The sequence below is a fragment of the Oncorhynchus mykiss genome, chromosome 24 (genome assembly GCF_057628025.1).
Source record: "Oncorhynchus mykiss isolate SJ-2025 chromosome 24, ASM5762802v1, whole genome shotgun sequence".
In the NCBI taxonomy this organism is placed as follows: domain Eukaryota; kingdom Metazoa; phylum Chordata; class Actinopteri; order Salmoniformes; family Salmonidae; genus Oncorhynchus; species Oncorhynchus mykiss.
Window position 1 is genome coordinate 7,233,347 of NC_143045.1, and position 27,725 is coordinate 7,261,071.

At 46.3% G+C, this 27,725-nt stretch overlaps 1 protein-coding gene across 12 annotated transcripts in view; it reads right to left on the reverse strand.

The window, feature by feature from the left end:
* LOC110503306 (spectrin beta chain, non-erythrocytic 4) overlaps positions 1 to 27,725 on the reverse strand; it is a 71,397-nt gene that overhangs the window by 3,937 nt on the left and 39,735 nt on the right. For 2 of the 12 annotated variants that reach the window (XM_090218166.1, XM_090218165.1), the window contains exons 1-19: positions 24,938 to 25,821; positions 24,048 to 24,194; positions 11,573 to 11,836; positions 9,000 to 9,224; positions 8,638 to 8,727; positions 8,254 to 8,532; positions 7,701 to 7,831; positions 6,754 to 6,958; positions 6,067 to 6,312; positions 5,840 to 5,974; positions 5,401 to 5,645; positions 4,593 to 4,731; positions 4,396 to 4,480; positions 4,016 to 4,212; positions 2,708 to 3,816; positions 2,056 to 2,125; positions 1,633 to 1,916; positions 255 to 422; positions 126 to 168 (exon numbers count right to left, since the gene is read on the reverse strand). In XM_090218166.1, the coding sequence (XP_090074292.1) occupies positions 126 to 168; positions 255 to 422; positions 1,633 to 1,916; positions 2,056 to 2,125; positions 2,708 to 3,816; positions 4,016 to 4,212; positions 4,396 to 4,480; positions 4,593 to 4,731; positions 5,401 to 5,645; positions 5,840 to 5,974; positions 6,067 to 6,312; positions 6,754 to 6,958; positions 7,701 to 7,831; positions 8,254 to 8,532; positions 8,638 to 8,727; positions 9,000 to 9,224; positions 11,573 to 11,836; positions 24,048 to 24,170 (4,038 nt within the window). In that variant the 5' untranslated portion in view covers positions 24,171 to 24,194; positions 24,938 to 25,821. Of the gene's footprint in view, positions 1 to 125; positions 169 to 254; positions 426 to 613; positions 1,917 to 2,055; positions 2,126 to 2,707; positions 3,817 to 4,015; positions 4,213 to 4,395; positions 4,481 to 4,592; positions 4,780 to 5,400; positions 5,646 to 5,839; positions 5,975 to 6,066; positions 6,313 to 6,753; positions 6,959 to 7,700; positions 7,832 to 8,253; positions 8,533 to 8,637; positions 8,728 to 8,999; positions 9,225 to 11,572; positions 11,837 to 24,047; positions 24,195 to 24,937; positions 25,822 to 27,725 lie in introns of those variants that run through there. The other 10 variants (XM_090218161.1, XM_036961363.2, XM_090218160.1 and 7 more) reach the window with 8 other exon arrangements.

Genomic DNA, 27,725 nt, shown 5'->3' on the forward strand with positions numbered 1-27,725 from the left:
AAAAGAGAGAGGGCGAGAGACAGAGAGAAAGTTATTTGGCACATGGACAAGCATTGCAGTATCACATCGCTATTATATGACTGTGTTTCCATGAAAGAGCAGTCAACCATTCGAACGCCTTTTACCTCATCCTTTGCATGGAACAGAAATTCACTTCCGTCTTTCGTTCTGAAACAGAAGGACAGAGAAGTTGAGGGTAACACACAAAATGGTCATCTACACAACATGTCCCCGATTGAAGGCAGAGTACTAACTTAAGTGTAAAGACGTTTTTCTTCTTCTTGTATCCAAGGGTGACGTCGCAGTGGCAGTGGCCGAGGTTGAGCATGGGCTCGTTGTTGTAAGGTGTGGCGGTGTTCTTAGCATCCTTATAGAAGCCTATCTCTCCTTTGTTCAGCACACAGTACAGGTTGACCCAGGATCTGCTGTAGTGGGGGGGGGGGGGAAACAGGGAGTGTTCAGCCAAAACCAACCACAGGCTTAATGCCACCTAACCTCACTCACCTGGGGGCGTTCAAGATGACTGGCCGCAGTGGGCCGAGGGAGAACACACTGCTGAACAAACAAATGAACCGCCGACCGTAGCGTGCATAGGTGCATACACGTGGCTTACCTTTGTGGCGAGGTAGGAAGAACAGCCAGCAGCAAGGAGCAACAGGAGAGAGAAAAACACAGAGACTCTGGTTAAATCACAGTATTGGTATTCGTGAACTTTCATCTATCCTCTTAAGACGATTGAGTGAAACACATAAAAAAGCTAGGCTTTACCTTGGCATGTACATAGCATTACATGTACATCGGAAACATTCATCCAATTGGTGAGTGAGCAGTGGGACTCATTTGTGGGATGAGTCTGTTGCGTTGCGTGTCAGCCATGGCCTCCAGGGGGCAGTGCGGCAGCGAGAGGCGGGCGGTTCAGTCTCCGGGGGCCAGAGACCCATGGTAGGCCACCAAGCATGACCGACTGAACGAAACGTCTCTCGGGGAGGAAGCGGAGTGATGTGTGGCCACTGCAGGGACCTGTGCGGGTAGCCTGGCTATGGCTGCATATCGTACTGGCTATGGGCCAGGCCAGAACCAGCACCAGGTTCGACCTAAGGCTCAGCAACAACATCCATCAACCAGACTGCTCTCCGTCAGGGCCAGTGTTGGTTTAGGCACCATGCATGTGGCAAGCAGTGGAATGGCTGGTGGCTATCTCTTGGTTGAACTCTCATTCTGATACACTTCTGATCAGAGGCTAAACAGAGATCTGAAGTTTCAATAAAATGCTAGAAGAGCATATGTTAAAGCAAATGGCTATTTTCAAATAGGATGCTAGAACATATGTCAATCCAGAATTCTATTTTCAATAGGTTACAAGAGCATATGTCAACTCGGGTCGTTAAGCTCCAATAGGAATGTCTGAACATACAGTATGTCAGACCAGTGCAAAAGCTCCAATAGGATGAGCATATGTCGACCGAGACCTAAGGCACCAATCAGATGCTGGAACATATGTTAATGCCAGTGACATGCACCAATTGAACATTTCGTAGGTAAAGTCAGTTGTTTTGTTAGCTTAGCATGCTCATAAGATCATGCCTGTTTGTAATATCAACATACTCCCCCGCTAGGAACCTGGTTGCCCACCTGTTAGAGCTCTTCTTCATGGTCTCGATGTCCAGCTTGCGGAAGAGGAAGCCCTCGTGGTGGGCAGTGTGGCTGGGCGGCTGGAGGACTGAGGGGCTCACGCTCTGGGCCATCCCTGGCTCTGGCGCCGAGCGTGACCGCCGGGTGGTGGCCTCTCCTGCAGAGTGGTCCTTGGGCCTGGGTCTCCGCCGGGGCTTGGGGCGGTCCCGTGCTCGCGGCCGGTCTGGACGTCCGGAAGACTTCTCTGGCACGCCGTTCGGCACTTTAGGGACCTCCCCTCGGGCCTGAGGAGAGAAGAGAGAGGGCAGAGTTCAGACTGTAAATACAACGTGTAGCCGTTAAACACCCTCATTAATAGCATTTATGTATAGATAACTCTATCTGTGTAATAAAGGCGGCAAACCTGGTGAACAGAAGACTCACCGTTGCTGCCTCTCTGTCTTTTAGCTGCTCCACTATGTCAAACAAGGTCTGGCCGCCTGACCTTTTCTCCCTGTAATCAACCAAGATAAAAAGTGATACACCTTTCTGCAAACAGTGTCGTGGAAATTCTAACCAAAAGGAGAGGGACTATAGATTCTTCAAACAACTTTATTATAAGATTTGCAAATCTGGAGAAGTTCGCAATCTCCTCAACAGTGCAGAGTTAAGAGCCCAACGAACAGAGTTGGCTCTCCGCTTTTATAGAAAGTACAACCTCTTTGTCTTCGTGGCAAAGAGCAGGTGTGTGAGATCTTGATCGGAACGTAGTGTACAAACACGTGATAACGGCAGTTTTGTTACAATCTAACTGCTGCCGCTCAAGCTAGCTTCTGGTCTCTTCATATCTCCACACAGCTGTGCCCTTGAAAGATACCAAAAGAACAGGATGGACTCAAACTGTGGTCACTCTCATATGGCCCTTAGTCTTCGCCCGCGTGACCAAGTTACACAAAGACAAGAGTGGAAGAACACTAGCTTCTTCTTAAATGAGAGAAATAGACCGTGGACTTTTTCAGTGCATATGCATAACAGAGTTTGTAATTTTCCCACCATAACAGCACTTAACGACTCCAAGGCACAATGTAGTACTCACGTAGAACGTCTGTCTGACTGCTCTTTGGCTGTGTCGTGTTCACTGGACTCTTGTCTCTCCGTCCGGTGGCGGTCTTTCCTCCGGCCTTCGTGTCCGTGGCCTTCCTGCTCGCTGGACGTCTGCCTCTCCAGCTTCCTCTCTTTGCGCTCGGCCCGTTCCCGCCACACCTCCTGGGGCAGCTCATCCCGCCGTGCCTGAATCATCAGCACCTCACTAGAGTGCTGGCGCTCCAGCCTGGCTTCCCTGTGACTGTCCCTACTGTCCCTACTGTCTCTGTCCCTGTCTCTCTGCTGGGGCTCTGACCGGCTGCTCCCCGCCCGGTGGTCTCTGCTGCTGGGCTCACTGTTCAACCTCTCCCTGCCCATCCCCTCCCTCCCCATCTCCTGGAGCACCACCTCGGCCATCACCGGCATCACCGGCGCTGGCTCTATTAACAAAATATCTCTCTCCCTCTCTCTCTGCTCCCTCTCTCTCACCTCCTTCTCTCTCACCTTCTCCAGCCTACAGGCCACCAGCATGGGCGTCACCATGTCGTCCATGTGTTTGATCTTAGGCTGCCGGAGGTACTGTGAGGCTTTCACCTCCACTGCCGTGGCTGCACCAGTCACCAAGCTTGCAGCTATCCCTTTGGCCTCGACCGCGGGGGTGACCAATCCTACGGCCAACCCTCTGGCTTCCGAGGCGGCAGTCCCCAACCCTACTGCCACCCCTCGGACCTCCATGGCAGTTGTGGTCCCTAAATTTGTTGCTACCCCTCTGGCCTCCATGGCGGTTGTTCCCAGGCCAGCTGCCACCCCCACTACACCTCCAACCACTCCCCCCATCACGGGCATGGCCCAGGCCTCCAGGCTGTTGCGGTAGCCACTGGAGCCGTTCATGATGGGGGTGTAGTTGGCCACGGTGGATCCCAAGCGGCGGGCCACGGAGGAGGGCAAGGGTTCCTGGGAGGGCCTTTCAGCTCTGTGCTCGACCTGCTCGTAAATGATCCGTCTCATTAGGGGGGAGCCCTGGCTCCGGGCAGGGGACGTCTCCTGGGGGTCCAGGAACACCTTTCGACCCAGCAGGGGGGTGGGAGGGAGCTTACTCTGCTCTGCTTTCATCTTCTCCACCTGGAACCAAATCGAGGTTAACTAAACATCAGCACTTCATAGTAGAATCTCCTCCACAACAAAATTAAGCATACCGTAAACATGAAGCCAATTGACAAGTCACTTCAAACAAGCTGTGCTCTACAACCTCTTGTAAGCAACCAGGATAAAGACGGCATCAGCTAAGGGGAGTGTTAGTAGGCTAGGGATAGTGACGGACCGTGGTGAGGCGTCGTAGTGAGCTGAAGCGCTCCTCCCACGTGGCGGCGGCCTTGCGGAAGGCCTCGTGGCGGCGGATGAGCTGCTCCACCTCGTCCACACTGGCACCCAGCTCCTTGCTATTGATGAAGGGTTCCTGGGCCGTGAGCCAGGCCTCGGCCACCACCGCTTCCTGGGCAAACTGGTGCACCTCCAGCACTGAGGCAGAGGAGAAAGAGGAACTCAGTGTCTGAGAATTGGTATCACATCCCTCACACTGTTGCTCAGTTGTAGCTTACTGTGGTTCCAAATTATGGAATGGCTTGGGATAATATCAAACAGAGACTTGAGGTGCCAGGTACTAGAGTAAGTTACATTCAGGTAAAATCAGGGGGGACTCACTGTGCTGCAGGACCTCCCAGTGTTTGTCCCATTTCTCAGACAGCTCGTACTGCTTGGCCACCACCTTATCCAGCTTCTCCTTGATCTAAAAATACATTTCCATTGAGCTTCATCCAAACTAGTGACTGTAAATGTAATCTAAACTACAGTACCATCCTCTATGTTCTATGGCAGAACCCTGTCAACAGTGCTGTTACCTCCTCAGCAGCAGGGTTGCGTGCGGCCAGCAGCGTCTTGCCCATCTCGATGCACTGCAGCACACTCTTACTGCGCGCCTCCACCTCGCTCTTCAAGCTCTGGTGGTAGTTCATCAGTACCTCCACTGAGGACACATCCCTGAAAGGACCAGAGAGTCCAGAGCCCGTTATATCGCTGTGGGGAATGCTGACAGTGAGGGAGAATAGCACAGGGTTACACACCCCGGAAGACAAGGGCCAGGTCAGCCTCATTTACACCACCAGGCAGCCATTTTGAAAATAACACTGTTAATTGCTATATTAAAACATGCTTACAGTGCATTGCTTGAAATGTGTTCATTATAATTGTTGCTCTCTGTGCAGCTCTCCATATTTGGCATTTTCGTAACGTAAATAAATTCCCTTATTTACTTATATTACGATAATGCCACAAAATCAAAACAGGCCCCTGAACATGCAGATCAATCACATCTGATAGATGGACAGGTGGATGAGATGGAGCAGTATGAGATACAAACTGTAAATATAGATAAGGCCGTACACACTTCATTTAATGTTTAACGGACGCCCCCTTCACATTTAAAAAATACAATCTTCCAGGAAAGAGACACACAACTTCCTTTTGGATTATAGCTGAACTATACGTCTTTCAGCCTATCCTAGGTCGCTAGGTGTTGAACTAACATTGCTGGGCCTATAGTATTTCAACAAAAAAGGTTCACTTTTTTTCTCTTGCTCACCTCACTTTCATAAAATGTGTATGGCCTAAACCATAAAAATACAATTGTAACCATGTCCACTCATATACCTTGGATTGTCCCCTGTGCCGATCTGAGAGATGATGCTGTCCATCCACATGATCTGGTCTCGCACCACCCCGAAGAACCGCAGCTTGTCTGTTGCCGTGGTGATCTGCACTCGGCACTCCTCACAGGACGTCAAGAGCTCCTTCCAGCAATGCATCACTTCCTGTTCCCGGCCGGCAATCGCCTCAGCCTTCTGCCCGGCGTAGATGGTCCGGAGCTGACCCGCACTCTCCTGGAGCTGCCTCACCTGGACACAGATAGACAGGGACGGGTGATAAATGACATAGGAATAACTAAAAGTACTGTGGAAAAGTACTTACTGAACAAGTATGAGAGAAACTTCACGTGAAGTATTACCACATTGACCTCCTGTATTGTTCTGTCTTCCTTTTTAGTCTCATGTGCTAATAAAATAAAGTGATAGTGGGGGGGGGGGCTCACCTGAGTGACGAGCAGCTGGATGTCGTGCTCGAAGCTGTGCATGAGCCTCTGCAGGGTGCTGGTGTTGGCAGTGCCACCCTGGCGCGCCCGCACCTCGGGCAGCCTCCGCTGCTTATCATCGATTTGGGCCAAGACCTGCAGCACAATGCGATAACGGCCCATCAGAGACACATCAAAACACGACACAGACCTGTATCCCGTAGCTCTTCTTATGGTTCAAACGCTACCTCGCGGCAGTCGGTGAAGAACTTGTGGAGCTGGTGCGAGGCGGCCAGCATCTGTGCCCGGGTCTCCATGAGCTCCAGGAGGTCGGCCCAGGCCTCGTTCACGCCGTCCTTCCACTCGGCGATGGTGGCAGCCTCGGCGTGGCCGTAGTCGATCAGCTCATCCACCATCTGGTTAACCGCCGTCACACGCTCCTGACCCAGACTGCCCGTCTCCGACGCAAACTCTGTGAACTTCTCCTGCAGGATCTGAAGGGAGGAGAGAGGAGGAGGAGAGAGGAGGAGAGGGATGAAGGGACGATCAATATCTAGTTAGCCAAGCTAAGCACTGTTGCTAAAGCAGTAATAGGCTACTTATCAAAACAAATTGCGTTGAAATACATACTACTTCCTTACTAAGCAATATTACAGTGTACTGCATGCCCTTCTTTGAGCCATACAGGTAGACATATTAACCCTCTTCCCAAAAGGTTTTAGACAAACACTATATGCCATTTAGCGGACGTTTTTATCCAAAGCGACTTATCAGTCATGATCAAATACATTTACATATGGGTGGTCCCAGGAATTGAACCCACTATCCTGGCATTGTAAGTGCCATGCTCTACCAACTGAGCTACAGAGGACCACCAGCCCTATCATATTGTTGAAGCCTTTGTCCATTCATGCTCTGAGAGTGGTCCCACTGACCGTGACGTGTTCAAAGTCCTGTCCCAGTTCTGGCGAGCTGGCCACCACCTCCCTCTCAGCGATCCACTGCTCCAGCTCGTCCACCTCATGGTTGAGCTGGTAGAGCCAGTACTGCTGCTCCAGACGAGACTTCCTCTCCTCCACCAGGTCCTTCAGAGACACGTACAGCCGGTCCATCTGAGACTGACACTTACTGATCTGCTCACTGAGACACACGCACACACACGGACAGACACATACACACACGCAGGCAGGTAGGCACGCAGACACACACACACACCAGAGACGGGGTTTGAGACATGTAGTAAACACAGGGTGAAATTGCGGGGGAATGTGTGGGAGTGAAACACATTTAGACATGAAAAACCACGAGCTGGTTTTACAGTGTTGAGTTCGCAGGAGGAGTAAATGTGAGGAGAAGACTTACAAAGCAAACGGAACAACATGAGACAACCATGGGCAACCCCTAAAAACATCCATACCCTACTAGTGCAGAGACGCCGGCGTCGGCTAACAGCTAAGATGATAGAGCCGTTAGCGTTAGCTCTGACACCAGAGACAGAGTAGCAATACGGGCCCAGTGCTGACCCTGCTGTCACCATGACTCACTCTGCTGCCATAAACAGAGCAACAGGAGTCCATGGCCGGCAAACTTTACTGGACTGTACTACCTTCTCTACAGGGGTTATGTCGTTCAAGCCATTTACTACCGGGTTACTCCTCAGCACCCAGAAGACTAAGACTGGAGAGGCCCTTGATCTTCTTCAATCAAGTCACAAACTGAGATCCTTGGTTCTCATATAGGGGATTTCCTTTGAGCTGTTAAGGCAGTATATTAAATGGGTATTTCATGGCACACTCCCTTTAGAGCTGCTATAACCAACTTTTGATCCCACGAAAGCCTTGGTAATACCGTGGTGACAGGTTTGTGGGGCACCAACACTGACCTGTCTGGATGTCCCATCTCCAGTAGCTGTCTGCACTGCTGGGAGAGAAGGCCTATCGTCTCAGCGTAGTCCTCTATCGTCTGCTCCAGTACCAGGTGCTTCTTCAGTAGCTGCAGGGTGCTGGGCTCATCCTGAGAGGGTGTCCACAACACACTTACAGTCCATTCTCACAAACCTTGGCATGCTAACGATTCAAGTGCCTGCAATGTTCATCACAGAAGGTGGCACCTTAATTGGGGAGGACGGGCTCGTGGTAACGGCTGGAGCGGAATCAGTGGAATGGTATCAAACACGTGGTTTCCATGGTTTCCATGTGTTTGATGCCATTCCATTTACTCTGTTCCGGCCATTATTATGAGCCGTCCTCCCCCCAGCAGCCTCCACTTGTGTTCAAATACAGTTGCTGATATCTGGAGGGACACAATCACATTGCATTACACCTATGCAGATACAACCTTTTCCTCTTCCAAAAAGCCAATCATCTCGTACTTCAAAATGGTAACTGGGCAGATTAAGTACATCAGCGCCTGGTGATTGGCTCCTAGCCTCCTACCTTGCCCTTTTCCTCGTTCATCATGTGCAGCTCCTGTTCGCTGAGCCAGGCCTCCACCTCGGCCGTGTCAAAGTAGTACTGCTGGGCCTGGTACATGGCATCCAGCACCAGCTGTCTTCTCTCTGTCTCGGCCCACAGCAGACCCCACAGCCCGCTGAGCTGCTCCAGGCCCGCCCGCACACAGTCAGCCTCGGGGCTGCGGATGGAGGCGATGACATTAGCTCGTTCCAGGACGTCCTCCACCCTCGCCCGATGGCCCTGCAGCTCCCTCTGCAGAGTCTGGGGGAAGGGACGGGACAGAAAGACGATGTCCAGTTAGATATGTTACAGTATGATAGACATGTACTGTAACGGTGTGATTAGCCTCAGCTAGCTGTCACTCACCTGGTTTTTCTTCATGAGGTGCTGCACAGCCTGGAGACTGGAGCCGTGCTCCTGAGACGTGGCGGCAGGCAGCCGCTCCTGCACCCACAGCTGCAAACACATCACAAGTGAAACTAGCAAAGGAGCACTTGCGAACACTGGTAACTTTGATGGTTATCACCAGCATGGCACTGCATCAGTTTAGTGTTACATAACATATTTTATCAAGATAACGCCTTTCACAAACAAGAAAGGGGGTTAGTCACCAACTTAAGCAACACTTTTACCCGATGACACTTGTAAGTCACATGTCTATAAGTGTCTGTAAGTGTGCGTGGTGTGTGTGTGGGTATAATCGGAGGAGGATCAGGACGGCCACTCACTATCTCGTCCTCCAGGTCACGGCCCACTTGGTGAACCTCCTTGGAGGCCAGAAGGATGCGCCGTCGCTCCTTGAGCGGCTCGATGAGGCGGACGATGCGCGTCTCCACGGCGGCCTGGCGCTCGCCGACCGTCTCCATGACCTGGCCCTGCTGTGGGATGGAGGCCGCCGCCACCTGCAGCTCCCCCACCTCCTTATACCACTCCTCCATCTGACACTCCATCGTCTGGAGAGAGGGAGCAAGGGAATGGACAGGGAGTGAGAGAGGAGATAGAATGGAAGCAAAGGGGGATGGAATTGAAGCGTTTGAGGAGGGGTGAGTGAAGGGAGGAGGGAGAGAGGGAGGACGGAGAGGTTAGGAACTAAAGAGAGGGAGGAAGTCCACAGGACAGCGAGAGGCCTGGTGAGTATGGAGAGGATACATCGGTCCCTGTATCAATCAGCTCTCACCAAAATATCCTGGTAACATCCAACTCGGGAGTCGGCCACCTAGGAAATCCATGGCTTTCCTAGGTGTACATGATAAGTTGCTCTGTCTGTCAGTCTGTCATAACAGTGTTTGGATGATAGCTGTTAGATCTACCGCAATTGACTACAAAGCAATTACTCCTCCAGAGTGGCCATATACTGTAGCTGTTAGGTAATTCAGAGGGGAATGGTGATTCTCACTAAGGCGGTGACACTCATTTTGGGACAGAAACATCAGGTTAAGATCACCAGGGAGGTGGAGTTGTGTCAATAACTAATTTGAAAAGTGGGCCAGATGCAAAGAGCTGCTGTATGAGTGCCATGGTAAAGTGAATTAGAGTAGGAGGCAGAATGAGGCCGATCAATCTCATACGAATTCACATGACGATTTGACTTCTTAGGAATTGGGAGGAAAAGAGCCTTCGGGACGGCTGCCTCGGTACCTTCTATCTGGTTAAATGAATCCCTTGACATTCTCAGAGACACATATCAGAGACTAGCACGGGAATAAGCACACTCTCAATTGGCTAATACACAAAATGTTACCCCAACACGTATGCATTGAATCACCACTTTAGAGAAATAAAATAAAACATGGGAATTGAACATTATTTCTAACTTTGACAGAAATGGTCCTTGAATTGACAAACAGGACAATTTCGCACAGTCGAGTGGAGATTTTCATACATTTCCATGTGAAGCGAAAGGTTAGAGTTTCAAGGATGAGACAGTGATTCTGCTCACACCATAGATCACAGAAGGAGCAGCAGGACAGGATGAGGTAGTGGATGGAGGGAAGCGGAAAGAAAGATAAAAAAAAAAATAGTACGAAAGGGATAAAGAAAGAAATTAGGAGAGAAAGAAGGAAAAGACAGGTAGGTTAAAGAAATGAAAGAAAGGACATTTAAAGGAAAGAAAAAATAGGAAAGGAAAATAAATCAAAGGAAAGGAAAGGAAATGAAAGGAAAGGAAGAAAGGAAAGAAGATCAGAGTACCCATGAGAGAAATGAACTGAAGTGAAAAGGGTACTGTACCCCTGGATGGAGGTTGGGTGATGGAGCGTACTGTACACAAAGCACAATGGCAGGCTGAAATGGAACTGTAAAGCAGCCCTTAGCGGCAGCATGCTGTTGGAGAGGAGAATGAGAGACGCATGATGAAATGATAAGCTGTGGGATGGATCCAGTAGTAGTGACAGAACAGGGGTAGAGCATCCTGGACAGGAAAAAACATGAACCTCTTCCTACTGTATCGGTTGTTGGCTAGCATTAACATTAGTGTTTGTTAACATGTAGCATAGGCTACATTTTGTCTACAAGTAATTGTCCAGTGAAAATCTCACTTTTAACAGTTCATATTCTGTTAACTCATACCCAGATAATGTTTTTGACTCATCCTATACTCATATAAGAATAAAATAACGTTTCTAAAACACCTTTTTTTTAAAAACACCTCAAACTTGTATCCCAAACAGACCGTTTATAAAATGCTTGCTATTTCCTGAGGAGGATGAGCTGGCCAATCAGTGGTCTACTAGCATGAATATTTTTTTAGGACCGGTATACGCCCCTCGCCCTTCTGTTGTTGGGGTACACCCACACTATTCCAACACAGAAAAGCTGCTTTTTAACATACACAATTATTTAACTCATATTGTAATTAAATATAGGTCATATTTCATAGAAGTCTGGAAACACTGGACAGTTACTTTAACCCTGTATGTATTGTAGAGCCATGCTTTGGGTGGAATGGTCTGACTCTCCAATGACAGCACATTGGGAGTGCAGGCCAAGCATACTGGTGACGCGTTGAGTGCCAATTGCTCTTGTTAAACAAAAGCCTATGGCAGCCTGGCTCATTTAAGGCACGTAAATGAAGAGAAAACAGCAAGGTATTCAGAGAAAATGGATGATAAAGGATTAGTAATTCACACAGAACAACCCTAGGTCTTTATATATAGAGATACACTGCGATATTCAACAGCTTAAACCTAACTACGATACCATAGCAACACCACACCCAACGATATTTCCCAACTATTCTAAACTGATCACAAAAAACAAAAACTGTAACAGTAGTTGGATCATATAATGAAGTGGAAGAGACCTGGAGCTTCTTGAGCTGCTTGTTGACGCTGGTCAGGTCCTGACCCTGGTCCACGTAGCACAGTTGTCCCTCCAGCTGGTGCAGCCGATGGTCCAGGCTGACGTAGCTCTGCACCAGTAGGTCGGCCCGGTTGGCTTCAAACAGCTGGCGGGCCTTGGCCTGGGTGGTGCTCTCCAGGTCCTGCCAACACTCCCGGATCTCCCCCAGCTTCCGCCGCACCACCGGGCTCAGCTCGGGCTTCTCCTGGATCAACTGCTGGCCCTCCTGGAGGATGGAGAGGGAGGGTAGTGGGGGGTGGAGATGGCAGGTGTAGGATAGGAAGAAGACGTTGAGAGAGAGAAATAGAATGGGGGGTTGAAGGTTAGGGTAAGGGAGAGGGAACATGAGGAGGGGAGCATGAGGAGGGGAGCATGAGGAGGGGAGCAGAGAGGTAAAGGGAGACATTGATGAGTGGAAATTCTAATAACTTGAAAATAAAGTCATATTTATATCACTTATGGAACATGGGGTCATAAACAATCTACTGCCACAAACATTGGATTTTTTCCATTGAAATCATTCTGTAAATAGTTCATAGCCAGCAGCAATTTGTGATTACCACGTTGGCAGTTCACCATATCGGAACATACATTTAAGCACTTTGTGACACGTGCTGATGTAAATTTGATTGATATGGCGTTGGCTATGGTTTCCCTATATCCTTAATCTGGCAGGTAAATAAAATGGATTCTAAGCAACCACATTAAATGCCAAAGAAAATGTTCTATTTGTCTACCATTGTTAGCTTGTAAGCATGAGCTGTAATTCAGTGGTACACCTTTAAGAGGCCTGAGTGCTACAGCCTGGGCTCCAGATCAGCAGCTCCTGACTCTGGCCCATCAGTGCACATGAAATTGGGTTAAAGGGCTGGCTCGGCCCTGGCAGCCCAGAAAACCACTTCAACTTTAGAGGTCAGGGCTCACAGATAAAAATGCGCTTCTCTTATCATCATTTTACATCCTGATAGAATAATCTGGTACGGATCTCTCCTTTGTCTGTCTTCATCGGTTTGGTTTGGAGGATTTCAGGTTTGACTCATCTCTTGTTGATTTCATTCATTACACTCTCAGGTGTTTTCAGAATAGATACAGATTCTTTCCAGTAAGCCCAATGTAATCGCATAACAACCGCAACCCCAGAGACTCAGCCAGCGAATGAGAGGAGAGCACACTGAGTTGCTGCCTGCCATGACACACCATCACAGACTCAGAGAGGGGAGAGGCAGACAGACATACACTTGCTCCCTTTCTCTGCAGCACTCTGCCACCCCCCACGCTCTCTCTCTCTTTCTCTCTCTCTCCCAACATATGTGCTTTATTCCTTCCTCTATCTTCCCATCCCTCCACCTCTCTCCAGCTCTGTCCTGTGCGCCTGAGTGCACACAAGTGTTCCCGAGCACTGGGGGTTGTAAACTACGCAATCATAATCACCGCCAGGGAGACACATCAGCCAATGACGACCGAAGAGGAGATTTAACCTACCCATGATCAACCCCCCCCCCCCACACACACACACACACACAGTAATTCATTCTGTGTCACCGTTTCCCCAAGGCACCATAAAGAGTCTATAGGACCGGTCGGGAAAAAAACAAATCTATTTGCATTTTAAACCCCTTTAATGTAATTCACTGATTGGAGATAAGTGTGCATTTCACGGGGAATGATTGAAACGCTAGTTAGTTAATTCACTTTGTGCTCAGTTAAAAACATCGGCGTCTCGTTCCTCTGAAACACATAACGGTTTCTGCTCAAGGCTCAGAACAAGAATGCATTGAAATATCTCTATTGCATATTCCAGTTGGGAGGACATTTGCTCGGCTACTGTGCTTAACGGCCGCACCATCAGTGGAGCATCCTCTTCCCTCTGATCCCTCTCGGTCGGCCTTCTCATGATCTGCCCACACAAAGGATGTCCTCATTTGGAGACCACACCACAGCTGCACTGTGAAGGGACGCACTCCCAACAGTGCCAAAATAGCTCCGGATGCATATGTTGCTTTTTTGATCTCCAGATGCGTGGGGCAGCAAGGGTACTCTACCCAACTCGTAGATGTTGGCAGTATAATGTTGAAAACAAGTTGCTTGTAACCAAAGGACAGGGGAAAAGGAGAATTACTATAATGACCACAGAAAAATAACAGATGGCAACGGGAAAAAAAAGAATCATCACTACAAGATCACGTACGCAATACCAATCTGTTATTGAATGACAATTACATAAAGTGTGGCCATCGCGTTTGGCTGGTTGTGTCCATGTGTCAATATTACTCCATGTGTGAAGCCCTGGAGGCATAAATCTGCCTGGGAGGACCAGACACAGTCACATGATTCGGCTGGGGGGGGGGGGGGGGGGTGCAATGGCCAGCAGGCACCAAGAGGAGCCAACATGTATGAGTGTTTTGAAGGAAATGTCAAGCTTTGTGAAGACTGTCCTACGTCCTTCGTCACTTGATCTAAAGCCATGCCTTATAATGAAGCCAGACATTGTCTATGAAACTGATTCTGAGAAGCACATTTATTCATGGGATATTTGTGTGTGGATAGTGAGTCCTTTTGATGGTTGATCACCTGGGGAAGTAAAGAAACATGTTAGAGATTGTTGTCGTGCGCCGTCAATTGGTTGAGCGTGCAAACCTGGCTTTGAGCGTCGCCCAGGCCAGTATATAACTCTTTGGGCTCTATATCCGGGTGGCGTTAAGGGTGTCGCTAGTGTCAAACGCACGCTCTTTGGGCTCTACATCCGGCTGGCGTTAAGGGTGTCGCTAGTGTCAAACGCTCGCTCTTTGGGCTCTACATCCGGCTGGCGTTAAGGGTGTTGCTAGTGTCAAACGCTCTTTGGCAATATCGACTTGTAAAAGCCTGCGCTCTTCTATTTTCCAACCCTGGTGGCAGAGTTGGTCATTTACCTGTCTTATATCAGCTTGCGCTGAGGTGGGAGGGGTGGAAATATTTGAGCCGTGACCCTAAAAACGTGCGCCAATGTGCCAATATTTTGCAGCGCTCCTGGTGATACTTAAGACTCACCGAAAGCTGGTCTTAGCAGTACCGCAATTGGTTATCACATCGATTTTGCCAGCGGAGGCGCACAGTAGCGTAATCAGTAGCCTATTATGAAAATATCAAGAGCAGCAAAACAGTCAGGCATCCTTCTGCCTAAGAGCCCTTAGGCCAACTGTACGTGTGCACATTTTTCCTTATGCTCACGGAACGAGAGATGCGGTTCATGATATCATCACCGTCCATAGGTTAACGGTGAGAGCGTCCACGGCTCAAATGCAATTTTGTCTGCTATTTCTGGAGATGTGCAAATTAGATCTGCAATGGTTCCGTGATGTTTAGAAAACGTGACATTTGCGAGTGGTATAACGGTGTGTGGACATTCCCCCTTTCTCTTTATACTGTATTGGATTTCCATCCAGCTCCTGTGAAAAGTGTGGGTGTCCGTAAAACCCTCCATAGTCTAAGTTGGCTTGTCCGTATTATACACCCGCAGGGAGAAATGACAGTGACTGTAACTATATTTAGAGATAGCCTATTTAAAATAAGTTGTTTTGTTTAATTATAATTTTGATTAGAATTATACACTGTCTTTTTAGGCCTAGTGAATTTAATCTTACTTACTGACTACGTTTGGCATGTCAATGTCCAGACTGCAATTTAGAGTAGGCCTAGCCCCAATATCAGTGCAAATACCATGGCCTATTAAAAACAAAAACAAATGTTTTATGTAGGAATTGGTCTGAAGCCGAAAAATAAATGAAATTCACATGAGCACCACGATGAGTATTTCACCCATAAACGTTTTCCAGCACACAGCTTTGACCTACCACAGAAGCTATAGTGCATTCAGAAAGTATTCATACCGTTTGACCTAGTCCACATTTTGTTGTGTTACAGCCAGAACTCAAAACTGATTCATTTTAGTATTTTGGGGGGAATTTCTTTGCAAATGTATTGAAAATAAAATACAGAAATATCTAAATTACAGTGCATTCGGAAAATATTCAGGCCCCTTGACTTTTTCCACATTTTGTTATCAGGCTTATTCAACAATGTGTTAAAGACTTTTCCCCCCCTCATCATTCTACCCACAATACCCCATAATGACAAACCAAATACAGGTTTTTAGACATTTTTGCAAATGAATAAAAAAACAACAACTGAAATATCACATCTATATATAAGTATTCAGACCCTTTACTCAGTACTTTGTTGAAGCACCTTTGGCAGCAATTACAGCCTGGAGTCTTCTTGGGTATGATGCTACAAGTTTGACACACCTGTATTTGGGGAGTTTCTCCCATTCTTCTCTGCAGATCCTCTTAAGCTCTGTCAGGTTGGATAGGGAGCGTCGCTGCACAGCTATTTTGAGGTCTCACCAGAGATGTTCTATCTATCGGGTTCAAGTTTGGAATCTGGCTGGGCCACTCAAGGACATTCAGAGACTTGTCCCGAAACCATTCCTGCATTGTCTTGGCAGTGTGCTTAGGGTCATTGTCCTGTTGGAAGGTGAACCATCAGACCAGGTGCCTTTTGACAAACTCCAAGAGGGCTGTTGTGTGCATTTTACTGAGGAGTGGCTTCCGTCTGGCCACTCTACCATAAAGGCCTGATTGGTGGAGTGCTGCAGAGATGGTTGTCCTTCTGGACAGCTCTCCCATCTCCACAGAGGAACTCTGTCAGAGTGACAATCGGGTTCTTGGTCACCTCTCTGACCAAGGCCCTTCTCCCCCGATTTCTCAATTTGGCCGAGCGGCCAGCTCTAGGAAGAGTCTTGGTGGTTCCAAACTTCTCCATTTAAGAATGATGGAAGCCACTGTGTTCTTGGGGACTTTCAATGCTGCAGAATTTTTTTAAGTACCCCCCCCCAGATCTGTGCCTCAACACAATCCTGTCTCAGAGCTCTACGGACTATTCCTTCGACCTCATGGCTTGGTTTTTGCTCTGACATGCACTGCCAACTATGGGACCTTATAGAGACAGGTGTGTGCCTTTCCAAATCATGTCCAATCAATTTAATTTACCACAAGTGGACTCCAATCAAGTTGTAGAAACATCGCAAAGATGATCAATGGAAACAGGATGCACCTGAGCTCAATTTCGAGTCTCATAGCAAAGGGTCTGAATACTTATATAAATAAGGTATTTCTGTTTTTTATTTTTTATTTTTATTGTGTGTAGATTGATGAGGGGGAAATAAAAAAAAATAGAATAAGGATATAATGTAACAAAATGTGGAAAAAGTGAAGGGGTCTGAATACTTTACAAATGAACTGTACAGAGTGTAAGTATTCACACCCCTGAGGCAATACAAATTAGAATCACCTTTGGCAACAATTACAGATGTGAGTCATTGTGGGTAAGTCTTTGCACACTGAGACTTTGCAATATTTGCCAATTATTATTTTTAATATTCTTCAAGTTCTGTCAAGTTGGTTGTTAATCATTTCTAGACAGCAAGTATTGTCATAGATTTCTATTCTGATTTAAGTCAAAACTGTAACTATAGGCAACTCAATGTCATCTTGGTAAGCAACTCCAGTGTATATTTGGCCTCTGGTTTTAGGTTATTGTCCTGTTGAAAGGTGAATTTGTCTCCCAGTGTCTGATGGAAAACAGACTGAACAAGGTTTACCTCTAGGATTTTACCTGTGCTTAGCTCTATTCCGTTTATTTTTATCCTAAAAAACTCCCTGGTCCTTGCCGATGACAAGAATACCCATAACACGATGCAGCCACCACCATACTTGAAAATATGAAGAGTGGTACTCAGTGATGGATTGTGTTGGATTTGTCTCAAACATAACACTTTGCATTCAGAATGTAAAGTTCATTCCTTTTGGCAGTTGTACATTTTTGGCAGTTGTACTTTTTTTAAATTTTATTCCTTCCTCTTCGGCAACTGAGTTAGGAAGGCTGTATCTTTGTAGTGATTGGGTGTATAATTGATACACCATCAAAAGTATAATTAATAACTTCACCATGCTCAAAGGGATATTCCGGTGCCTCCGCACATTGACTCTATACCGGTACCCCCTGTATATAGCCTCAATACTGTTATTTTACTCCTGTTCTTTAATGATTTGTTATTTTATTTTTTACTTAACACTTATTTTTCTTAAAACTGCATTGTTGGTTAAAGTCTTGTAAGTAAGCATTTCACTGTTGTATTCGGCGCATGTGACAAATGACATTCAATTGGATTTGATATTCAATGCCTGCTTCTTTCTACCCAATCCATCCAATAGGTGCCTTCCTTTCCTAGGCAGTGGAAAACCTCCCTTGTCTTTGTGGTTGAATCTCTGTTCGAAATTCATTGCTTCACTGAGGGACCTTACAGATAATTGTACAGTATGTGTGGGGTAAAGAGGTGAGGTAGTCATTTAAGAATCATGTTAAAACATGATTATTGCAAGCATAGAGTCCATGCAACTTAGTATGACTTGTTAGGCGCATTTTTACTCCTGAACTTATTTAGGCTTGTCATAACAAAGGGGTTGAACACTTATCGATCCAAGACATTTCAGCTTTTAATTTTTAATTAATGTTTAAAAATGTCTAAAAACATACTTCCACTTTGATATTATGGGGTATTGTGTCTAGAGCCAGTGACACCAAATTTCTATTTCATCCATTTTAAATTCAGGCTGTAACGCAACAAAATGTGGAAAAAGTCAAGGGGTGAGAATACTTTCTGAATGCACTGGTCTATTGTACTTCCAGCAATGTGCAGGCAGGTTGTTCCAACCTTCTCAAGCAGCCTAATTCATAATCTTGATTGTTTTTGTTCATTCACTCAGTACAGTGTGAGTGTTTATTTCTCTTGCTTGTAAAAGAAAAAAACAGTCTATAACAGTTCCATTTAATCACATAGCTAACTAAGTTAGCAAGCATGGCGTTTTCTTTTGACTGTGCACAGGTCGCGCCTACCACTGGTTCAACTTCACAAGCCTACATAATACACTTGGCTTTCCCGTAATATTGTAGCACAGTATCCTGTATTAAGAAAAGCAAAAATGTAGCCAATATATTGTGAAGAATCGGTGCCACAGCGTTACAGCAATGTTCCACAAACCGTTATGAGGACACTGTGATAGCTGGGTATTAGCAATGTCCTGACAGTGTTGGAACATGGAACTGTTTGACATAATTGTCTATCTGCCTCCCTCTACCTCCCTGCTATGTGCTGTAGTTGAGGAGGCTCTGACTGTTCTCCCACTCTGCCTGCTCTCTGCTCACTCTCCCTCTCAGCTCACAAGCCCCTTTATATTGCAGCGCCGGCAAAAACACATGGGTCAAACTTTACTCCCAAAGGGGTTAAGAAAAGAGGGTGAGTGTGTGTGTAGGACGCTAGTCGTGGGACGCCAAGGACCTAAACAGATGGAGATGCAATTATAAAATGCAGTGCTTATGTTGTTGTTATGGCATCACTATTAATGTAGTGTCAGGGTAGCTACTGGTAATGATGACTGCTTTCCATCATACATAATCCCAAACACACACACACGCATGCACGCATGCATGCTCAATGCAACCACACACACAAACACCGAAACAAAAGAGAGAGAGTCACTTTTGCAACTTGTCCCGGAGGTCCCTTGTAAAATAGTAAGGGGCCAATGAAATAACTGAAAAACGAGGGGAAAGAGTAAATAGGAGCCCATTGGGCTTTGGGTAGCAACAGCTTTGAGAGAAACAGTGGCAGGCCCCATTTATAAAAAGTTCCACACTGCAGGGACAAGCACTAGATCCAATGATTACAATCCACACTGCAGGGACAAGCACTTTTAAGCATCTTCAATTCTGCACTTCCAAAATTAGGTTAAGACACCCACAGACACGGGTTGTTCTCACATCCAGTCTTCTCACCTGCATCAGATCCGTGTAATTAACACCTCTATTTATAGGACATTTTCTCACATTTTAGTAATTTAGCAGATGCTCTTTCCAGAACATTTTCACACTTTTTCATCCTTTATCTGTACAGTCAAACATTTTATGATACTCTTCACGGTAGCCCTTTAACATGTCACTTCCTGCTGGTTTCACTTCCTGGTTTCAGAGATATGGGAGAGAAGCAGGACAAATGACCTTCATACATGAGGTATTCTGGGAGGGGACAGGCTGTTGCCTGGCAACCAGTGCAAGCTCGGGCACATATCCGTCCACTTGGCAAAGTTGCACCTTCCAATAGCTGCCGGGCATGTGATGTCAGGGAGAAAATCCACCACGAAAAAATGTAAATCACCTGACAGTTACAGGGTAAGAGGGTCACCTGCATCAAAAGGCTGGGGCGTTCAGTAACACCAGAGATTCTAGCTGCTATAAAGGCCTATACTTTAGCTACTCAAAACCTTGGAGACAGTCCTAGACCCTTTCATACAGTTGAAGTCAGTTTACATACACTTAGGTTGGAGTCATTAAAACTCGTTTTTCAACCACTCCACACATTTCTTCTTAACAAACTATAGTTTTGGCAAGTCGGTTAGGACATCAACTTTGTGCATGACACAAGTCATTTTTTCCAGCAATTGTTTACAGACAGATTATTCCACATATAATTCACTGTATCACAATTCCAGTGGGTCAGAAGTTTACAAGTTGACTGTGCCTTTAAACAGCTTGCAAAATTCCAGAAAATGATGTCATGGCTTTAAAAGCTTCTGATAGGCTAATTGACATCATTTGAGTCAATTGGAGGTGTACCTGTAGATGTGTTTCAAGGCCTACCTTCAAACGCAATGCCTCTTTGCTTGACATCATGGGAAAATCTAAAGAAATCAGCCAAGAACTCCGAAAAAATATTGTAGACCTCCACAAGTCTGGTTCATCCTTGGGAGCAATTTCCAAACGCCTGAAGGTACCACGTTCATCTGTACAAACAATAGTACGCAAGTATAAACACCATGGGACCACGCAAACGTCAAACCGCTCAGGAAGGAGATGCGTTCTGTCACCTAGAGGTGAACGTACTTTGGTGTGAAAAGTGCAAATCAATCCCAGAACAGCAGCAAAGGACCTTGTGAAGATACTGGAGGAAGCAGGTACAAAAGTATCTATATCCACAGTAAAACGAGTGCTATATTGACATAACCTGAAAGGCCGCTCAGCAAGGAAGAAGCCACTGCTCCAAAACCGCCATAAAAAAAGCCAGACTACGGTTTGCAACTTCACATGGGGACAAAGATCGTACTTTTGGAGAAATGTCCTCTGATCTGAGCAAAAATAGAACTGTTTGGCCATAATGACCATCGTTATGTTTGGAGGAAAAAGGGGGTGGCTTGCAAGCCGAAGAACACCATCCCAACCGTGAAACATGGGGGTGGCAGCATCATGTGGTGGGGGTGCTTTGCTGCAGGAGGGACTGGTGCACTTCACAAAATAAATGGCATCATGAGGACGGAAAATTATGTGGATATATTGAACCAACATCTCAAGACATCAGTCAGGAAGTTAAAGCTTGGTCGCAAATGTGTCTTGCAAATGGACAATGACCCCAAGCATACTTCCTTTAGTTGTGGCAAAAAGGACAACAAAGTCAAGATATTGGAGTAGCCATCACAAAACCCTGACCTTAATCCTATAGATAATTTGTGGGCAGAACTGAAAAAGCATTTGGAGCAAAGAGGCCTACAAACCTGACTCAGTTACACCAGCTCTGTCAGGAGGAATGGGCCAAAATTCACCCATCTTATTGTGGGAAGCTTGTGGAAGGCTACCCAAAATGTTTGACCCAAGTTAAACAATTTAAAGGCAATGCTACCAAATATTCATTGAGTATATGTAAACCTCTGACCCACTGGGAATGTGATGAAAGAAATAAAAGCTGAAATAAATTATTCTCTCTACTATTATTCTTAAATTTTTTCATATTCTTAAAATAAAGTGGTGTTCCTAACTGACCTAAGACAGGATATTTTTACTAGGATTAAATGTCAGGAATTGTGAAAAACTGAGTTTAAATGTATTTGGCTAAGGTGTATGTAAACTTCCGACTTCAACTGTATATAACCGATTTGCTTTGGGTAAATTGTTCGATAGAGAACACAGCTCATGAAAATCCAGGAGGGGGAAAATAATGTTTCCCAGGACCACCCTAACTCAAACCAATATGGTTGTAACACCAGCGCTGACCCAACAGATTTATCACAGCTCCAGCTTGCTAGGGCTGTCCCCTCAGGAAATCTTTGGGTAGTTTTATCTATACATTGGCTCTATGCAATAGACTTGAACTCACATAAGACCACCAACTTGCCCTTTACAGAGGGCTACGTACCGCGATCTCAAAGTGTTGCCGTTACTGAGGGAAATCTATAGGCAGGTCAGAGTGTACCAACCCAGATGAGAAAATATATGAGACAGAATACCAGTGAAAACTGCCCGTATTACAAACTATTCTGATTTCATAGAAAAATGTAAGCTGTGTAAGTACAATAGAATGTTTTCAAATATGAAACCTCTCCACTGTTATTCAATATTATGGTATAGCCTACAGTGTTAATATATATAATACCTACAGATTTATATATATGCAGTGTAGGTTTAAATATTCAGAACAAAGGCTACTCTTTCTAAAATACTCTGATATAAAGGCATATCCGATATTCATGTCTCAATCTGAGAACAAAACCCTGGTCATTATCCTGAATCGTTGGTCTGAGTTTGAAATTGTCAAGCAAAGATAGTGTATATCCATGAACCACTATGGTTCTAAACATTAATGGATTCCGACCTAGAGTCATCCATAATATAAATATTCGATTTTTAATTGGATTTTTCAGATATCAGGCATTCCGACCCCCAGACTCTCTCACACACAGAGCAGGTCACCAGTTGACATGGTTTCAAATGACACACACACACACACACACACACACACACACACACACACACACACACACACACACACACACACACACACACACACACAGTGCAGCTGTGTTACGGTGCATTTAGGGTGCCTGTCTCTCCGCGTTTCATTTGTTTTCCCACCAACGCTATGACGGAGCCCCGGGGGAGTAAACTGTGTTTCTGTTTGGATACACAGCATCGCTGGGAGACGTGGCTAATCACACTGTACCTAGAAATACTTTACTGTAAGAGGAGCTGTATACAAATTACATGCTGCCAATTATTCTACTGAGATCATAGGCATGCCAATGGGTGTGCCTCCAAGCGATCGTTCCCTTGCACAGCAGCTGCAGTAAGCACCTTCCAATAACACTCCAGTATCTAGCTATGCAGATGACCTGAATTTGAATCCAAAACGGACCGTACCACTTAGACTCAGCCTCGATGACGTCACTGAGGGGCTTCTAATAATGCCTGGAATGGAGTCAATGGAATGACATCAAACACATCAAAAGGTGGGGTTTCCATGTGGTTGATACCACTCCATTGACTCCATTCCAGCCATTATTATGAGCCGCCCTCCCCTCAGCAGCCTCCACTGCTATATTACACTTCTGGATATACTTAGGTCTAATGGCAACCATGTTCCCAAATCCATTTGCACAGTGTACGAACGCAGTGTGCGAATGCACAGTGTGCAAATGCACAGTGTACAAATGCACAGTGTGCAAATGCACAGTGTACAAATGCACAGTGTACAAATGCACAGTGTCCGAACTTTCGATGAAAACGTTTGCTTTTCCACGCCATGTGCATCTCGTGCAGCCTTGCTCCGATTAGTGGGAATAGGATTGATATCGCAGGGTATAATGAGCCACGTCCGAGCCAGTGGGTGTACTTGTACTACTTGCCTAAAGCAATTATTCCACTGATGTTACAGTTTGTATCAATCTGATAGGGCAGGCAGGGCCCACAGATATGATGTGGTGATGTGACCAGTGGCGATTTCAGGCGAAGCCGTTCGTGCTCATAGGCACATCAGGGCATCTCTGGGTTCATCAAAGCTCTTAGAGACGATTCACTGACACGCTCAACCATCAACTCTCAGTGCCTGTGATTGTCCTTTAATTCAACTAATGGTAAACCAGATGGCAATTCTCGTCAAGTTTGTGCTCGTTTGCTGTGTCACTCTCGAAACAGGCTTAGAAATAATCCTTTAAAAGAATAATAATCCTTAGAATCCTTTAAGAGCAAATCAAATCATTACGGACCACAAATATTGCAGATAATGTCGTTATTTGATTATATACAACATAAACACTGGTCTGATCACATTGTAACAAGGAACTTTGTATTTATTTTTTATCCTACAAACAAAACAAATGACATAGCAATAATGAGTTGACACTAACTCGCCCCCCATCCCCAATTAGCACACACCCAAAACTCTACCACCACCACCAACACCACCACCAACAGAGCAGCCAGCTCAGTCTCCCCTTCCCCATTCCTGAGCATCAGCCCATGGTAGATACCCACCTCCGCCTCTGTGTAGAGCCCCAGCAGTACTATACTCTACTCACCCTCTCGATCTTCTCCAGCCACTCCTTGTTCTGGGACAGCTCGGCCATGAAGGCCTGGTGCTTCAGCCACTTCTTGTGCAGCTTCTGCGTCTCATCGCGGGACGTGTCACGAGCCATGAGCATCTTCTCTGCCACCCAGTCTCCAAGCTGAGGGACAAGGGAGCTGTCAGTACAGGACGATCATGCCACTCAATGCATTTGTACTGTCATCTAGGGTTACAATATAGGCTACTAACAGATGCATGCAGAGTATCATAGATGCCCACATACATAGAGACACACACACACACACACACTCACATGCAGTCACGTCTGTACACACACACACACACACACACACACACACAATACCTGTACAAGCACACACAGAGATGTATTCAGGCTGAACATATGACCATAGTCATGTGAAAAACTAAAAGATCAATGCAAACAACGGGTCAAAAATAAACACGCAGAGAAAGAATAGAAAAGCAATCATCCAAACGCATGAACACAGAGACACACACAATGTCAAGCACATGCATGTTAAACACATACAGCAGACACATGTACGCAGACACGTGTGTTGTACCACACAAGCATACACATGGTAACAGGAATTCATTCACATGTACACAGAACACGCAAAAGCACACCTCTACACAAGCACATAATCCATTGGCACATTTGGTACAAAAGCAAGCTGACCATTACAGTCAAGGCCAAACATATAAAAATAACTTGCAAATATCCCTGCCCATTCAACATCATCTGTACAAGCAATGTAAAAAGAACAAAATATCTCTATCTCCTGCCTGCCACCCACATATTTCCACCCCCATCTTCTGCACTAGGCTCTCCCGTCCTTGACTGCTACTCCCCTAACATCTAACGGGAAATGTTTCATTTACCGGCAGGCAGCGTTTAACAGGGACGGCCCATCGGGTTGTGACGGGTGGCCGTACGTATCCACATCCTCGACCTGCCCGTCCAGGTAGGAATAAAGCACAAATCCTCCACAGTCAGAGAGGGAGACGCTGGAGGAATCAAAACAAACGAGCAGCAAGGCAAAGCTGCTCCTAGAAATAAAAAAAACGGGGATAAGATGATGCAGAAGCTACATTAGCCTCTCTTCTGCCGTGGCGCGTTGCCGTGTTGCCGTGGCGCGTTGCCGTGGCTGGCATGTTCAATCCAGAGAAAGGGATAAAGACGAGGAGGAGGCGGACCAGTGACGAGAGAATGAGAAATTGAGAAATTAAAAATCTCCCCAAAACAATAAAATGGCAGGCTCCAGAAGCAGGTTTGCCCCTCCCCATGAACCCTCTACTCTCCCCCTCATTCAGCCCCCACCTACAGCGAGCAGTCTGGTGGAGGACGGGCTGGGATTCGGAAGCATCAGCGATGGCCTGGAGGCTCAGTGGTTGTGGGTAGTGATGCTGTGAAGAGAGGGAGGGAGGGAGGGATGGGATATGGGAGGAGGGGGCTGGTTTTTGATAGTGTCGAGGAGGGAGGATGGTGGAGAGATTCTGCTCCTCTGGCTCCAAATAAATCCAGACTCGCTCATCGCTCTTCAGAGCACCTCACGACTCCTCTATCACATTCGTATTGCCCTTCTTCTCCACCCCCAATCCCCAACCCGTTTCCTTTTGCCTTCCTGCCTCTCTCTCTCTCTCTTGGTTTGTCTCTCTGCTGCAGTCCTTGCCTCTTCCAGCTGCACAGGGCTGTATTCCGGGCTGTCACAAGCCCCAGTTTCCCCAACCCTGCTGCTGCTGCAGTGGCTGAGCAGAGCGAGGTGATAGAAAGCTTGCACTGGATCGAGCCAGCGAGGGAGAGCCAGCGAGGGAGAGCCAGTGAGGGAGAGCCAAAGAGGGAGAGCCAAAGAGGGAGAGAGGAGGGGCGAAAGGAAGGGAGGGGGGAGTGGTTGAGCAGCAAAGAGAGAGTGAGAGAGAGAGAGATCCTACGCTGCTGTGAGGCGTCACCAGGGGGAATGCTCTGCACAATTACATCTCTGAGCGGGGGGGGGGTGATATACAGTGGAGCAAAAAAGTATTTAGTCAGCCACCAATTGTGCAAGTTCTCCCACTTAAAAAGATGAGAGAGGCCTGTAATTTTCATCAAAGGTACACTTCAACTATGACAGACAAATTGAGAAAAAAAATCCAGAAAATCACATTGTAGGATTTTTTATGAATTTATTTGCAAATTATGGTGGAAAATAAGTATTTGGTCAATAACCAAAGTATATCTCAATACTTTGTTATATACCCTTTGTTGGCAATGACAGAGGTCAAACGTTTTCTGTATGTCTTTTTTTTCACACACTGTTGCTGGTATTTTGGCCCATTCCTCCATGCAGATTTCCTCTAGAGCAGTGATGTTTTGGGGCTGTTGCTAGGCAACACGGACTTTCAACTCCCTCCAAAGATTTTCTATGGGGTTGAGATCTGGAGACTGGCTAGGCCACTCCAGGACCTTGAAATGCTTCTTACGAAGCCACTCCTTCGTTGCCTGGGCGGTATGTTTGGGATCATTGTCATGCTGAAAGACCCAGCCATGTTTCATCTTCAATGCCCTTGCTGACGGAAGGTTTTCACTCAAAATCTCACGATACATGGCCCCATTCATTCTTTCCTTTACACGGATCAGTCGTCCTGGTCTCTTTGCAGAAAAGCAGCCCCCAACCATGATGTTTCCACCCCCAAGTTTCACAGTAAGTTTGGTGTTCTTTGGATGCAACTCAGCATTCTTTGTCCTCCAAACACGATGAGTTGAGTTTTTACAAAAAAAATATATTTTGGTTTAATCTGACCATATGACATTCTCCCAATCTTCTTCTGGATCATCCAAATGCTCTCTAGCAAACTTCAGACGGACCTGGACATGTACTGGCTTAAGCAGGGGGACACGTCTGGCACGTCTGGCGGCGTAGTGTGTTACTGATGGTAGGCTTTGTTACTTTGGTCCCAGCTCTCTGCAGGTCATTCACTAGGTCCCGCTGTGTGGTTCTGGGATTTTTGCTCACTGTTCTTGTGATCATTTTGACCCCACGGGGTGAGATCTTGCGTGGAGCCCCAGATCGAGGGAGATTATCAGTGGTCTTGTATGTCTTCCATTTCCTAATAATTGCTCCCACAGTTGATTTCTTCAAATCAAGCTGCTTACCTATTGCAGATTCAGTCTTCCCAGCCTGGTGCAGGTCTACATTTTTGTTTCTGGTGTCCTTTGACAGCTCTTTGGTCTTGGCCATAGTGGAGTTTGGAGTGTGACTGTTTGAGGTTGTGGACAGGTGTCTTTTGTACTGATAACAAGTTCAAACAGGTGCCATTAATACAGGTAACTAGTGGAGGACAGAGGAGCCTCTTAAAGAAGAAGTTACAGGTCTGTGAGAGCCAGAAATCTTGCTTGTTTGTAGGTGACCAAATACTTATTTTCCACCATAATTTGCCAATAAATTAATTAAAAATCCTACAATGTGATTTTCTGGATTTTTTTTTCTCATTTTGTCTGTCATAGTTGAAGTGTACCTGTGAGGAGAATTACAGGCCTCTCTCATCTTTTTAAGTGGGAGAACTTGCACAATTGGTGGCTGCCTAAATACTTTTTAGCCCCACTGTATTTGTGGTTTGATAGATTTACTGCTCTGCTGTCGTGCAAAGGGTCCATGGCATATTCCTCTCCAACGCCCCCGCTTTTCCCCTC